We start from the raw sequence: 15,231 nt of genomic DNA, 5'->3' as shown, positions 1-15,231 counted from the left end.
CCTCTTCATCCTAGGGCATGCAGGGAGGAACGGAGAAGGGAGCAACGTGAGTTGCATGGCTTACGGGAGAGGAAAGGGCCCTGATTCCCTTCATTAGCTGCAGTTGGGAACGCAGTGTATAAAAAAGCTGTTGGGAGCAAACGTGAAATTATCTTGTATCGTTGTGGCTTATCTGTGTTCCTGGCGTCTTCCAACTGTGTGAGTTTTGCCCTGCTTTCAAGTCTGAAATTCCTTCTCCTGCCCTGTCAAGCTAATTACTTCAGTTTGGTTTGTTTGGATTTTAAGTTACAGTTTGTGTGTACCTTGTTTTGGACTGAATTTTCTATAGTTAAAGGCTGTTCCTGGGACAGTTTTTCTCCAGCCGAAGGTAACCTAGACATTGGGGGCAAAGTTGCAGATAATAAAGGGACTGTTATTGCTGATTTGACTGTGTTGTCATTGTGCCACGCCCCGGGTCATCACACAAGTATTTAAGCATCCCAGAATTTTGATATGTGTTTTATTTTTGCATTGCCAAAAGTATAAATTACTACATTAGAATAGTTTACTTTACACCATCTATATCAGGGGTGTCAAACTCAAGGCCCATGGGCCGAATCTAGCCCATGGGGTGCTTAAATCTGGCCCCTGGGGCCAGCCTGGAAATAGCAAAGGAGCAGTCTACGGTGCCTCTGGCAGCCCCCTGCACCCTATTTTTGGCCTGGATGGCCTCCTACAGCACTTTACTGGCCAAAATGGAGTGCAGGGGGGCCATATGTGCCCCCCGGCCCCCATTTTGGCCAGCAGGGTGCTGCTGGAGGCGTCCATCCCTTCTCTCCCCCAGCCCACGGAGGAGAACTACAATGCTGATCCAGCCCTCAAAGAAATCTAGTTTGACACTCCTGATCTATATGGTAAAAGAAAGAAGAAAATAATTCAAGATTAATTATAAGGAACAATCAAAACAAAAAAAGGAGGAATCTCTTGGTTAGGGAATTGTGCAGCCGGTGTCCAAATGGAGAGACGCTGACAAGAAGTTGTGATTTTATATAAATAAATATACTTACAGTAAATAAGAGAGGCAAACAAGGAGCATAGACAGTAAATCAACACAACAGGAACATCATCAGCTAAATCAACAGAGACCATATATAGGACACAAGCCAAAAAGGCGGAAAATAAGGAGACTCTCCCTTTTTAGTCAAAGCAACCAGTCACAGCTTAGATTGCTTCATGCAGGTAGCCAGCTCTCTTTAATCAATCATCTAAAATTGTCTATTCTCTTTACACAACCCCCACTGTTCCAGTTATAAATTTAAATATCTTGACCCTCTTGTAGGCAGTAAACTTCATTTACTGAATTTGTATCTATATATTAATCAATGTACTTTTACACAATAGATGTGCAACCTATAAAAGTGTGGTCAGACATATTTTTTTGTACTGAATTTTGGAATGTTGGACATTTTCTTGTCCTCTATCCTACAAGATTTGTATTTCAAGGTAGTTTTAGTGGATGAAGGGTTAATCTGTCATGTTGAGAATTTAATTTGTTTGAATTCTTATTTTTTAAAAAAATCTTTGGAAAATTTTTTCCATCAAGTATTTATATAACCAAGAAAGAAAGATGAGACTGATACACTTGCAAATGTAATTTAAGGATATTGTAAAATGCAAAGAATGAGGAAGGAGTGCTGAGAAATGAGCTGGAAAACCTAGGTGAATTAATTTTCTTCTTCTGATTTCCAATGGGGATTATAAATTATAATTTCAAGTTCAGACTTCATGAATGGAGATATAAAAATAGAATCATCTACTCTGTTCCCATCCACTCCCACACAGATTACTTAATCTGGTTTTATAGAAAGGAATCCAATGGTGAGAAGCTATTCTATGAAATAGAAACCTGCACCTGAGAAAGCTTTATTCACAAGGCTCTAACTCCGATAGAGTAAATCATATATTAACATTAATATTAGTCTTTTTGAAATTTTTGGTGACTTCCCTCATTGGCAAGATTCCCACGATTTCTCTTCCTTGATCTGTGAAAAACACGGAATGTTAATTTGGTTGCAAAGCTGATACTGCTGAATATTTATGAATGAAAATAGCCTCGACGTGCAGATTCTCAATCAACCGTTTTTTGTTTAAACCCTTATTTAGTTTTTATGCTTCTTGACTAAATTTATTGTGTATTGCCTAAATTTATTGCCTGCTTCCAGTAAAGCCAACAATTGCTGCTTTACAAGTAGACTCTCAACACCTGCCCCAGACTTTTGGCACTGTACCCAAGCATGTGACAGTGAACAGGTTATTGGAGGACTCAGTTTAACCACATTCTCTCCCATCTTTCTGATTCCTCTTTTGCACATGTTCATTTCATTCATGGCATTTCTGTTTCACCATTTATGTGCAATACTTGTCTAGTATGGGCAGATGTAAGCTTGTGACTTCTACCAAACAAGTAGATACTTATCCATTTAGCAGATTTCCTTCCTTCCTTCCTTCCTTCCTTCCTTCCTTCCTTCCTTCCTTCCTTCCTTCCTTCCTTCCTTCCTTCCTTCCTTCCTTCCTTCCTTCCTTCCCTCCCTCCCTCCCTCCCTCCCTCCCTCCCTCTCACCAGTTGAAACTATTGTCCCTCTTCTACTGATACATAGGTTTTTTTTTCTCATCAAGTGAGGGCAGGAGTTTATTTTCATATAATTTGCCTTGAAAAATAACAGATTTGTTGTTAGTAACAATATAATAAGTGTGGAAATACTTCAGATTTCTATTTTGGATATTGTGGTAAATATCTGTTTCTTTATCAGATGCTACTTGATTACATATCTTACTTAACAAGTTTTTGCTCTTTCTTTTACATGCTCCTACATTAGCATCCAAGCATCCTATAATAGGCATCTTTCTCTGGAAGCAGGCAGAAGAGTACTTGAATTTCATTCATAGTAGGGAAAGAATCTTTGAGTTGCAGGACTGATTTCTTCAAGAGAGGCTTTGTAGTTTCCTCTTTTGAAGTACCTTAAAGCCACCTTTGCAGAGGTGTATTTATTATTTCATATTATTTCATAGACCCAATCAGCAGGTTCTTGATATGATTAGCCAGCATGAGCAAGGGCCACATGCCCATGGGATAGAACACATTTATTTTGATAACCTGCTCACATCCATTTATTCATACAATGCCATACAATGACAAACATTTACTGAATATGTATATTTTAGAAAAGCATTAGTTTCCTAGTTTTTGAATGAAGACTTATTCTAGATAAAGTGTGCAATTGCTAAATGATGTTTAACTTTATTTTCAAGCTACTTGTTTATCTTCTCCTCTACAAACTAATTAGGGTTTTCCCTCAACTAGATGTCAGATGCACATTTTCTCTGTGCTTTTTGTAAAAGTTCTTAATGTCTGGTGTTCTAGTCAGTATATGAATGCCAAAACAGGAACACAGTCCTTGCCTAACATTTAGCTCTGTGTCTTAAAGATGACTTGTCTACTGTGCGAAGTTTTCCTGAGATTTTAGTTATAGGATCTTAGCTAGGTAAAGTAATCGGTGCCAATCCAGTCAGGTTTTTGGTAAAAGAACAGGAGGAAAGAGGTGAGAGACTTCTGGGAGCAGAAGAGCAGAGAATAGTCCCAGTTCAGAAGATTGAAGTTATCTAAGAAGATAAGTTATTGTGGGCTGGATCAGTGGATAAATCAGTGGATAAATCAGTAGTGATTCTGTTATGTCAGATTGAGCTGTGTTTTATAATTCCACCACCTAAAACAAATTGCTATATGTTTTCAATTTAAGCAATTCGTTGTCGTAATCTGGCACAATACAAATTGTTTCTGTGATGCGTTTTTTTTTTAAGGGAAAATACTTATTACACGTGCTCTCATATCAGTTGTGGAAAGCTTTACAAATTCAAACCGTGTAAATAAGATATTCAGCTGTGAGCTGTACTACTTTGCACTGCCAGTATAACCATTTTTTCCTGACCTTAAATGTGGCTTATAAAAACATTTGTGTAAAGTTGAATTTATATAAATCAGGTCTCATACAATCTGGGGAGCCTCTATCTTTATTAAATAAAGTTACGTTTTAGTGTAAAAACCACTGACTTCCAGAGAACAATAAATCTTTTGAGAAGATCATTTGTCTATTTTATTTATCTGTATATTGTATCATTTATAAATTTTCCTTCAACATTTTGAGTTTTATTTTGGTTTTTACTTTCCTGTTGTTGTTTTTTTCCAGCAGTGCTGTGACCTAGGATATCATGCCAGCCTTGGTAGGGCACTTAGGACATTCCTATCTGCAGAGCTGAATCTAGAACAATCAAAGCACGAAGGCCTGGATGCCATTGAGAATGCTGTTGAAAATCTGGATGCCAACAGTGACAAGCAACGTCTGATGGAAATGTGTAACAGTGTCTTCTGCCCACCCATGAAGTTTGAGTTTCAGCCCCACATGGGTGACATGGTTAGTTCCCCCTCCACCCTTCTCTGAATATATTTTCATTGCAATATTCACTCTAGACATAATTTAAAACTCTATATAGGAAGCAGAAAAAACTATAGTCATGTTTGACCAAGGACTCTTACAGCAATGTGAATAGTCCTTTAGTACTGAACGCATGCTATAAGCCCAAATAACTTAGTGTGCTCATCGTGATGCAGTGTTGTTCCAGTTTTCAAACAAACAGCTATTCCATATTCACTGGTGACACTTCTGTATATATACAGGTAGCCCTTTATTAACGACTATAATTGGGCCCAAAATTTCTGTCACTAAGTGATGAAGTCATAAAACACAATGTCACCTGACTGCATTGTTTTTGCAATGGCAAGTCCCCAAAATTGTGACAAATTGCCACAATTAACCAAATCCCACTGAACATTAGGCAAGGAATGAACCAGCGTCATTCCTGGTTTGGTCCATTCTAGTCCCAAGCTTCTGTAAGGGAAGGGACTTCCTTTTCTTGAACCCACTTATCTCCCCTCTGTCCTCTGCCCTTTTGGTTTATTCCAGTGGGTGAGCCTCACCATTGTATAAAGTAAACTGTATGACTGTATTTGTGAACATTCAGGCAATTGTTGTTTATTGAATTTTATTTAAAAATAATTTGTTTCCTGGTTTGTTTCATAATCCTATGGCCCAGTGCAGATATCTCATTCATACTTGATCATGAGTTTTAACACAAGTGAAGAACTAGAAGCAAGTGTCTGGAAAGTTGCAAAACTGCCTATTCTTTTCTAGGTATTCCAGCTATGTGCCCAGCAACCAGTGCAAAGTGAGTTGGTACAAAGATGTCAGCAGCTGCAATCTAGGCTATCCACTCTGAAGATCGAAAATGAAGAGGTAAGAACCCAAACTCCACACCTGATAAGAATTTCCCTCTTTTCATTGATATGTCTCCATATTCCTGTTTTTTCATGGCATTTAGTCCAAAGCCTGATAGCATGCATATAATGCCATTCTGGGTTAGACATTAGTGGACCAACATCCACATTGGTGGGCAGGATAAGATCTCTAACAACCTTTTTAATGCAATCTCTTCCTGTCTTCTGTGGGCTGCCAAGTCAGTCACAAGTGACTGGAAACTGGAAATTGCCAATGCTTCTTTGAGGTGAGGGTAGGCATACGTCACCTGCCCTAAAGATGATGTATTGAAATCACTCTTAAAAGGAAGTTACTCAAATGTAAAAACTATCATGTCCTAGAAATAGAACGAGATCACTCTCATGGCATATAGGATACATAATTAGATTTGTTATTTCTCGGCATCTCTACAGAAGGTCTTTGTATTGCAATAGTATATTATTGATTATGCTTTAGCCTCACTTTTTATATTTTTTTCCTTCTTCAATTTCTATGTCAGGTTAAAAAAACAATGGAAGCCACACTACAGACTATTCAGGATATTGTCACTATTGAAGATTTTGATGTATCCGATTGCTTCCAGTATAGCAATTCTATGGAGTCTGTAAAATCAACAGTTTCTGAGACCTTCATGAGCAAGCCAAGCATTGCCAAGAGACGAGCCAATCAACAGGAGACTGAACAGTTCTACTTCACAGTAAGAACCTTGAATTTTCATCTTCTTTCATGTGTTAAAACAATAATATTTTAGAGATGGAATATATTCAAAGTTCAGTCTGATAAATTTTGCTGGTGAGGAAAAAAAAATCTAAAGCTGGTAATATTGAATTTTCCAACTAATTTTGCTAAAATCAATATATTCAAAGATTGTGTTGATACATATTTTCTTAAAACTTTACTGAAAACTGGTAAAATCCCATGCCTAATTTAAATAGTACAACAGAGCAAATGAAAGTAATCATTAGCAGACTTCTAGAAAAAGATTGCACATGTAGCTGAATATAATGGAAACTTTCCTTCTTAATTCTGTTCTTAAAGTTCGTATGATTGGATGTTTACGAATGAAAATGTAAGGCTATCATATTCCACTGGAATTGTCTGCATTCAAGGACAAGGTAGAGTTCCACAAGCCCAAAACTCAGGACCTGCAGGGAGGCTGTGCTGGCCCCATCTTCTAAGACAATTTGGATTCAGGCAGCCAAATATTAACCAAATCCCTGAGAATGCTGATGTCTCAAGATTCAGAGACAGGCAGAAGATGTTGCTAGGAAAGGATCCTTGGAAATAATTGATTAATTTACAGCCAATTTTTAAGCAACAGCTGGTGTTGCGCTGAAACTCCTGGAGGTAACATTAGGAAAACCTTCATTTGAGAACAGAGTGTGATTAGAATACTGTCAGTATCAATCTTGTCATTCTGCTTATTCATTCTGGATATACAGCTTCTAATCCTTGATGTGTTTTATTTCTTGTATACATTTCATTCAGTCAGCAAGACAGAAACTGACACTCCCACAGTTGTTGCCTCTGTGATGTGGACTGTGGCCTATTGTTTGGCCTTGTTTCTTCTCCCTTCTTAATTTTCTCCAAACAGCCAACTGGTGGAATGTGGCCCCATGCAAATTGGCATATATGTAAAGAAGCTTTGCTTCATTGCTTTGTGGCTGCGTGTTTTAAAATGAATATTGCTATGTTTCTCTTAAAGGGATAATGGGACTTTTCAAAAGTGCTGCATACTCTGCCAATTACTTAAGTAGATAAAAGTGGTTTATCCTGGATTTGGCTTAGTAATAGATGTATTGCAGAGTATTCTTTTAGATAAGAAATAAAAATGCTTCAAAGGCCTTATTAAATTAAAAGATTTGAATGGAAGGTGAATGTAAACCCTCCCTCAAAAAATGTGGGTGAGGGCATTGATTCAATTAACAAGCAGTTGGGGTCTCATGAATGTCAGTGCTTATTTAATTGAGCTTCCGTGTTGTTGTTTTAGGAAAAACTCAACCCTTTTCAAATGAACAAATATTAATTTTATCAATGCAATTTTTTTCTTCACATTGTATAAACAATCTTGCTCTCAACCAATGGCAGTAGCATTAACCTTCTGCCTCTAGGAAATAGATGGGCCATTAGTCATGTCACATTCATATATCCAGGATAAATAAACTTGATTGATCTTCCAAATGAAGAGTGTACAGATATCCTTAATATGAATTTCAGGCTTTAGTTAAAAGTATTATATGATTTGTGCAACCTGAAAATAGTTGTGACTGAGCATTAATGGTGGGAGAAAATAAATGCAAGGAAGCAAGAACATGATCTATTACTGTCAACTCGTTACATTACTGTGCATTTTAATATAACACTTTTGTGAACCAAGTTAAAAGACATCTGACTAGGTTTGCAGTGTTCCTAGGTGAGTTTTATATTAGATCTGAAGAAGAAAGGTACTGCATTATTATACAAGCCTGTTCTGTCAGCTCATCAGATTAGCTGAACTGGCCCATAATCATTTTTCTATACTTTGGGGAATCTGTCAGAATTGGAAGGCTTAGAAGGCTTTTAGTAAACATTTCAAAAAGTCCTTTAAAGCTCGGAATCACCTTTATTGAATGACAGATCATGAGCAAACAGGACTCCTTGGGGCAAGAGACCTATTAGGATGATCCACACCAGAGCCTAATTGATCCTGAGGTTTTCTAGAGGGCACTTTGGGTGTTGCCCAATGATTGTGGGGGCAACCAGTGATCTTTTTCTCACTGGCTACTTTCTACTTCAGAATACCAGCTGGATGATTGGTCCTCCAAGGAAATATAAGGAATAAAGTAAAATTGTAGCAAGATGGGTGGCAAACAAATTTAATATTTTTATATTAATAAATAAAATACAATATTGAAAAACCATAAACAAACACAACCAAGCACTGATGCATGCTTGAGTTTCAGCTTACATAATGGCAATAAAATATCAACATATGTATATTTCTTTGCTCCTTTGGATTCCTGCCTGATGAATTGAGGACAGATGTAGAAGACAAGACACCTACAGACAGTTGTGAAGCTTTTGCAGGTTTCTTTACAGATAAAGACACTAATATTTGCTCTGGATTAGATGACAGAACCATGCCAGGGGACAAGAGTAACATCTTCTGATATCAGCTAATATTCTTTTGAGCTCATGGAATCTGGGGAAATTAATAAAATCCTGTATAGTATAAACTTTGTAAGAGGCATGGTGGCTCAGCAGCTTGTAAAAGCTGGATGTGTCAGCCAGAGGGTTCTCTGCATTCCAGCAGTTCAAGTCTTAGCACCATGTGATAGAGTGAGCTTCCATCATTTGCCTGAGCTTCTGCCAACCAAGCAGTTTGAAAGTATTCAGATGCAAGCAAATAAATAGTTATTACTTTGGTGGAACTAATAGTGGAAGCAAATAACCAACCAGTGGCGGACCAGCTCAAATGTGAGGCGAAAACTGGTGGAGAAAAATCCCCAGATGACTAACATTCCCACAGAACACCATTAATTGGTTCGTGTGTGGAACAAGTTTGCCTCTTGTGGTTCACCCTGGATAGCACATGAGCATGAACTGAATGAACTAGCAGTCTTAGGAAGCCAAACATCTACCCTGTAATAACATTATAGACTCCTAGCTTTCAAGTACCAATGCCATATGCTAAATAAATAAGTATAAACTCTGGTCTGGACCCATGTTCACCCTGGCACTTTTGAGCGGCTGAATTAATTACTAACAGATAACAGATAATCAGAGTTGGAAGGAACCTTATAGGTCATCTAGTCCAACCCCCCACCCAAGTGGGAAACCCTACACCATTTCTGACAAATGGCGGTCCAATCTCTTCTTGAAGGTCTCAAATGATGGTGCTCCCACAATTTCTGAGGGCAAGCTGTTTCCATTGGTTGATTGTTCTCACTGTCAGAAAGTTTCTCCTTATTTCCAGGTTAAATCTCTCCTTGTTCAGTTTCCATCCATTCTTCAATGTCTGGCCTACAGGGGCTTTAGAAAATAGATTGACCCCTTCCTCTCTATGGCAGCCCCTCAAATATTGGAAGACTGCTATCATGTCTCCCCTGGTCCTTCTCTTTACTAGACTAGCCATGCCCAGTTCCTGTAACCGTTCTTCATATGTTTTAATCTCCAGTCCCCTAATCATCCTGAGAGAGTGGAATGCTACCATTCTTGAAAGAGATACTGGTATGTCTTCTTTTTAGCTGTCTTTAGGGCTTCCACCTAATCTCCAGTTACTCCTTTTTGGGGAATTATTGTTGAGGAATTATATATAGTACAACACAGAGTATAGAAGTACCCGAGTCCTCTGACACAGGATTGTTCACTCTGGTGGCTGAACTTCAGCAGGTTCTGGATTGTGAAAATTTGTCTCTCCTGTTCCTGTTAGGTTAGGTGTGGTAATATATTTTATTAATCATTTTATCATTTTCTGTAAGGCCTTTGTATAACTAGCAGTAAGTCTAGGAGATGTGGGCATTCTTGGTGGGGGTAGGAGTATCTTTGCTCAGAGTGCCTCATTCTGTTTTGATTCTGCCAGTTTAGAAGGAATAGGAAAATGGGTGAAAGTTCAAGGTACAAGATACACAGTTGTGCTTTCTCATGGGACTTTCCAAACTTTCCCATGAGACTTTCCGTGGCTGCATGATCTCATCCTAGCAAGGTAACATCTGGGACTTTCCAAGATTGTGTGTTCTCATGCTGGTGAAGTAATCTCCTGTTGAGGTCATTGTTTTCTGAATATGCATACTGTATATTTTGCTTGTGTTTTTCTCAATAAATACTGCTACCTGAGTTCTCTCAGGGTTGGCATTTTTCTCAGAGACAGTTCCCTGTGTCTCATTTCAATGTCAAACCACCATAAATGGTGACCCGACGTGATAGCTTGGAAGGCTATACGTTTCCCGCATCCTATACTCATCGTCGCGGACGTCGACTGGCCCTCATCTTCTTCGCTGGACGAAGATAGATTCTTTTCGTGAGTATGGGGGAGATCTCTCGAAGGCTCAGAAAGAGCACATCAGGGAATTGAGAGGGATCATTGGGAATAGTTTTGGGTTTGGAATTGGCAGTAGGGGTTGTGCTGTAGGAAAGAAAGAAATTGAGGACTTACTACAGTATGTTTGGAAAAATATTAAGTCATATCCAGAGGGAGGTAGTATTAAAGTAGAGTCCTGGAAAAAGATAGGGAAATTTTTGCACGAGGAACCTCGTGCCCCTTCTTCAATTTTGTTAACCTGGAGAGTGATTCTGGATGCATTAGCTACTTATGAACAACCGCTCCTATCACCCCCAAGAAGGTTTGCCGCTTTACCATGCGGTACGTTTGTTGCCGACGGCACCTCCAGATAAATCTGGGGACTGTCCGGCGCTAGAAATACTTTGTCAGAAGATAAGAGTTTACCTTTAAGGGTTCAGGTGGATGCTGTTACTGCAGCTATTCAAGAAGCAAAGAATAGAGGGGAATTATCAGGAGATGATTTGGTGGAGTTTGGAGTAGAAGTTCAACTTAATCCAGTGGAAATTGTCATGGATGCTGCATTAAATCCGCAGCGGGAGTGGAAGCCTTTACAGCTCAGAATTTTGAGGGAAGTTAAGCAAGCAGCAAAAGAATATGGTGTTAGAACGCCATATACTCAGGCATTGTTAGAAGCAGTTGGTTATGGAAATAAAATGATTCCGGCTGACTGGAAAGCTCTGTTGAATATGATTTTAACTCCAGCTCAATATTTGGTGTTAGATCAGAAATGGAGACAGCTGGCAGTCCAGAGGGGAACAGCAAATGTTACCCCAGATCAGCTTTATGGAGCTGGTAATTTTACAACAGTGGAACAACAGAGAGATGGTATGCCTGAGGAAGGGTTCATTCTTCTCCCACAAATAATTTTTCAAGCCATAGGGTCTCTCCCTGACGGCGAAGGTGGTGAGAAGACCTTTACTAACATCAAACAAGGGAACAATGAACCCTATGAAAATTTCATTAGCAGACTGAAATTGGCTATTGAAAGACAAATTGATAATCAATTCGCCCAGAAAGAGTTGCTTTTTAAGTTAGCAGTAGAACAAGCTAACACAGATTGCAAAAAGATTTTAAATCCACTGGTAGCAAGTGGGGAGCGAGAAATCGCAGATTTGATTAATGCATGTAGGAAGGTTGGGAGTCAGTCTTTTAACATGGAAACTTTAGCTCTGGCTTTACAAACAGGACATGCTCAAAAGGGGAATTGTTTCAATTGTGGGAAGCCTGGACATTTTAAAGCGCAATGTCGGGCTCCTGGAGGAGGTCAAAGTCAGCAAAATAAGAGATCAATGGGACAGGGTGTTCGTCCTAAATCAGTGTGCCCAAAATGTAAGAAAGGATACCATTGGGCATATCAGATGCTCCTACAATTTTTACTGATGGAGGGAAAGTTTTTGGTGCTTGTGTTTGGAAAGATAAATCTGGAATTTGGCATACAAAAGTGACTTCAGAGCAGAAGTCTGCCCAGCAGGCAGAACTTGCTGCTGTAGTTTTGGCTTTTCAAAATTTTCACAATCAGGATTTTAATTTAATAGTGGATTCATTGTATGTGTATAATTTGTTACCCTTTGTAGCAGGTTCTTATTTGTCTCCTGGAATATCACCTGATATTTTAAGATTGCTTTTGTTGTTACAAGGATGTTTGGAGCAGCGTGTGAATGTGTGTTTTGTTGCTCATATTCGTAGTCATAGTAATTTGCCTGGAATTTTATCACAAGGTAATGCCAAAGCTGACAGTGCTGTAACTTCAGTCCTCACTGTCCAGCCATGGGATAGTCATAGTTATTTTCATCAAAACGCTAAAGCATTGGCACAGCAATTTAAACTTACTACTGCAGAAGCTGCTGCCATAATTCAACAATGTCCAACTTGTTCAAAGCAGGGCACGAATATCCCTATGGGAGTTAACCCCAGAGGGTTGAAACCTTCAATGATTTGGCAAATGGATGTTACTCAATATCCGTCATTTGCGCCCTGGAAGTATATACATGTGACTGTGGATACTTACTCAGGATTTTTAATGGCTACCCCTCAAAGAGGTGAGATGGTTAAACATGTCATCAATCATTGCATTAAGACTTTTTCAGTTGCTGGAACACCTAAAACTTTAAAAACTGATAATGGTGCGGCTTATCGGAGCACCGGTTTTGATCAGTTTTGCAAACAATGGTCCGTGGAACATAAATTTGGCATTCCATACAATTCTACTGGGCAGGCTATTGTAGAACGTCATAATTCCACGCTCAAGACCATGTTGACTAAATTAAATAAAAAAGGAGGGAAGCTCCTGGGGCTTCCGGCGATTCAAGATCAATTAAATCTAGCTTTGTATACTTTAAATTTTTAAATTTGTCTGGTAACCCCCTCTACAGCGCGGCCAGCAGGCATTTTTCTTCTCCTTCTACAGATGCGGTGAGACCTCGGGTGTTGGTGCGGTTCCTTCCAGATCCGGCATGGGTTCCTGCTGAGCTGATAACGTGGGGACGTGGTTATGCAGCAGTTGAACATCTTGGTCAAATTCGTTGGGTTCCTGGTCGGTGTGTTCGGCCTGATCATTCGCAGGCACCTGTGAAGGAAGTTTCGAACAGCAGGATGGCGCATCTGTGGTTCCTGATCCTGTTGATTCTGCCTAATCTGTCCTGGGCTGCTCGGGTGCGGAGAGAGCAGCGACAGCATGTTCAGCGTGCGGAGATTTGGGTGATGATTTGTGGACCGATAATAATTACATTAAAGATTTGCGCACAACTGCCAAAAACTTGAACATCACCAATTGTTGGTTGTGTATGCACCTTCCTGGGAGAGTGGGAGAAGGACTGACTCTACATGGAGTTCCATTTAATCGGTCTACTTTGCAGACCGGAAAGCATAACATTTCATATGCCATGAACTTCACGGTCAAGGTGAAGACTGCACTGCAGTCTCCAGCACATTTATGTTTCCAAAACATTACAAACTCACAATTCTTGGGGAATCATAGTGTCTGCAATTACACTATTAAGTGGACAAATGGTTCAGAGAACAACATAACTTGGGTAAATGGGAAAAATGAGTCTGACGCATTTGGCCAGTATCAATATCTAGACATGAAACAGCTGATGCAAGCGGCAAGTCAACAAGGTTATGTACAGCTGGAAGGGTTTTGGTTTTTATGCGGACTGTGGGCTTATCGACAAATCCTGCAAATTGGTCAGGGACATGTACTTTGGGGTTTGTCATTCCGGTTATCTATAAGTTAGATACATTACCTCCTGAGGTTCGGATCCGAAATCGTCGGGAATTGGATTCGGGTCTAACCATGGGAGGTAATCTGTGGACACAAATTTCTCGAGGTCTTATCCCGCCTTTGGGAATTGCTATGAACTATAGAGATATTCATATTTTAAATAATTTTACTGTTGCTATGTTTAATGATACTATAAAGAATATTAAGATGATTAATGTAGAAATGTCTGAAATTCGTACAGTTACTTTGCAAAATCGATATGCTTTAGATATTATGTTAGCTGCTCAAGGAGGAGTTTGTGCTTTAATTCATTCACATTGTTGTGTTTTTATACATAATTATGAGCCAAACATTACAAAGACTGTTCAGGACATGGAAGATCGTATTGCTCAGCATCAATCTGGAGCCGATGGGTTTAATGCCTCATTCTGGGACAGTCTGTGGTCCTGGCTTCCTGATGGATCATGGTTTCGCTCCTTATTGCAAGGGGTTGTTATTATTATTGCTATATGTATCTTATTATGTTGTTTTATTCAATGTATTCCTAATCTATTACAAATGTGTACCTCAGTCTTCCGGCGTGTGGGATCAGGTCATGAGGGAACTGTGTACTATGCCACTAAAACACCCCTATCTTTGAATAAATAAAAAAGGAGGGAATGTGGTAATATATTTTATTAATCATTTTATCATTTTCTGTAAGGCCTTTGTATAACTAGCAGTAAGTCTAGGAGATGTGGGCATTCTTGGTGGGGGTAGGAGTATCTTTGCTCAGAGTGCCTCATTCTGTTTTGATTCTGCCAGTTTAGAAGGAATAGGAAAATGGGTGAAAGTTCAAGGTACAAGATACACAGTTGTGCTTTCTCATGGGACTTTCCAAACTTTCCCATGAGACTTTCCGTGGCTGCATGATCTCATCCTAGCAAGGTAACATCTGGGACTTTCCAAGATTGTGTGTTCTCATGCTGGTGAAGTAATCTCCTGTTGAGGTCATTGTTTTCTGAATATGCATACTGTATATTTTGCTTGTGTTTTTCTCAATAAATACTGCTACCTGAGTTCTCTCAGGGTTGGCATTTTTCTCAGAGACAGTTCCCTGTGTCTCATTTCAATGTCAAACCACCATAGTTAGGTAGCATTTAATATAACAATGATATTCTTTTGAACCATCTGGGGTTAAAGGCAGATTTTATGGTGGGCCACTTTTATCTGAGTCATAGATAGTCTGTAGTCATAGGGGAAATGTTCCACCATGGGGCTCAGTTCTCTTTCTGATGTTATTTAATATCTATATGAACTAAGCTTCTAAGAAAGGTAATCTGTTATTTTGGGATAAGGTATCATCAGTATGTTTATGATACTCAGCTGTATATCATAACCCCCAGCCAGACCAGAGATGCTATGGAAGTTTTGAATTGGTGTCAGGAGTTCACAGGGAACAAAGAAAGCTCAGACTAAATTCCTGCATTGTGGAGCTGCTATTCATTCATATATATCTTCCACTCATTAGAACATTGTTTTTAGTTGACATTCTGCATAGGATTGCTCCACAAAACATTATATGAGTTGTCTTGAAGACTATGACGGGTGCAGAGTATGACAGCTAATGTGGTTACCAT

General features: G+C 39.2%; 1 protein-coding gene across 6 annotated transcripts in view; it reads left to right on the top strand.

Moving 5' to 3' along the window:
- Nucleotides 1–15,231, top strand: part of SRGAP2 (SLIT-ROBO Rho GTPase activating protein 2) — a 230,962-nt gene that overhangs the window by 149,212 nt on the left and 66,519 nt on the right. For 4 of the 6 annotated variants that reach the window (XM_026676785.2, XM_026676783.2, XM_087959643.1 and 1 more), the window contains exons 8-10: nucleotides 4,224–4,448; nucleotides 5,226–5,327; nucleotides 5,848–6,045. In XM_026676785.2, coding sequence (XP_026532570.1) covers nucleotides 4,224–4,448; nucleotides 5,226–5,327; nucleotides 5,848–6,045 — 525 coding nt within the window. The remainder of the gene's footprint in view (nucleotides 1–4,223; nucleotides 4,449–5,225; nucleotides 5,328–5,847; nucleotides 6,046–15,231) is intronic. The other 2 variants (XM_026676786.2, XM_026676784.2) reach the window with 1 other exon arrangement.

This window comes from Notechis scutatus, chromosome 3 (assembly GCF_049901735.1).
Source record: "Notechis scutatus isolate UNSWTSFEM ecotype Mainland chromosome 3, rNotScu1.2, whole genome shotgun sequence".
Lineage (NCBI taxonomy): Eukaryota > Metazoa > Chordata > Lepidosauria > Squamata > Elapidae > Notechis > Notechis scutatus.
Note: the sequence above shows the minus strand (reverse complement) of the source record. Positions and strands in the feature narration are given on the sequence as shown.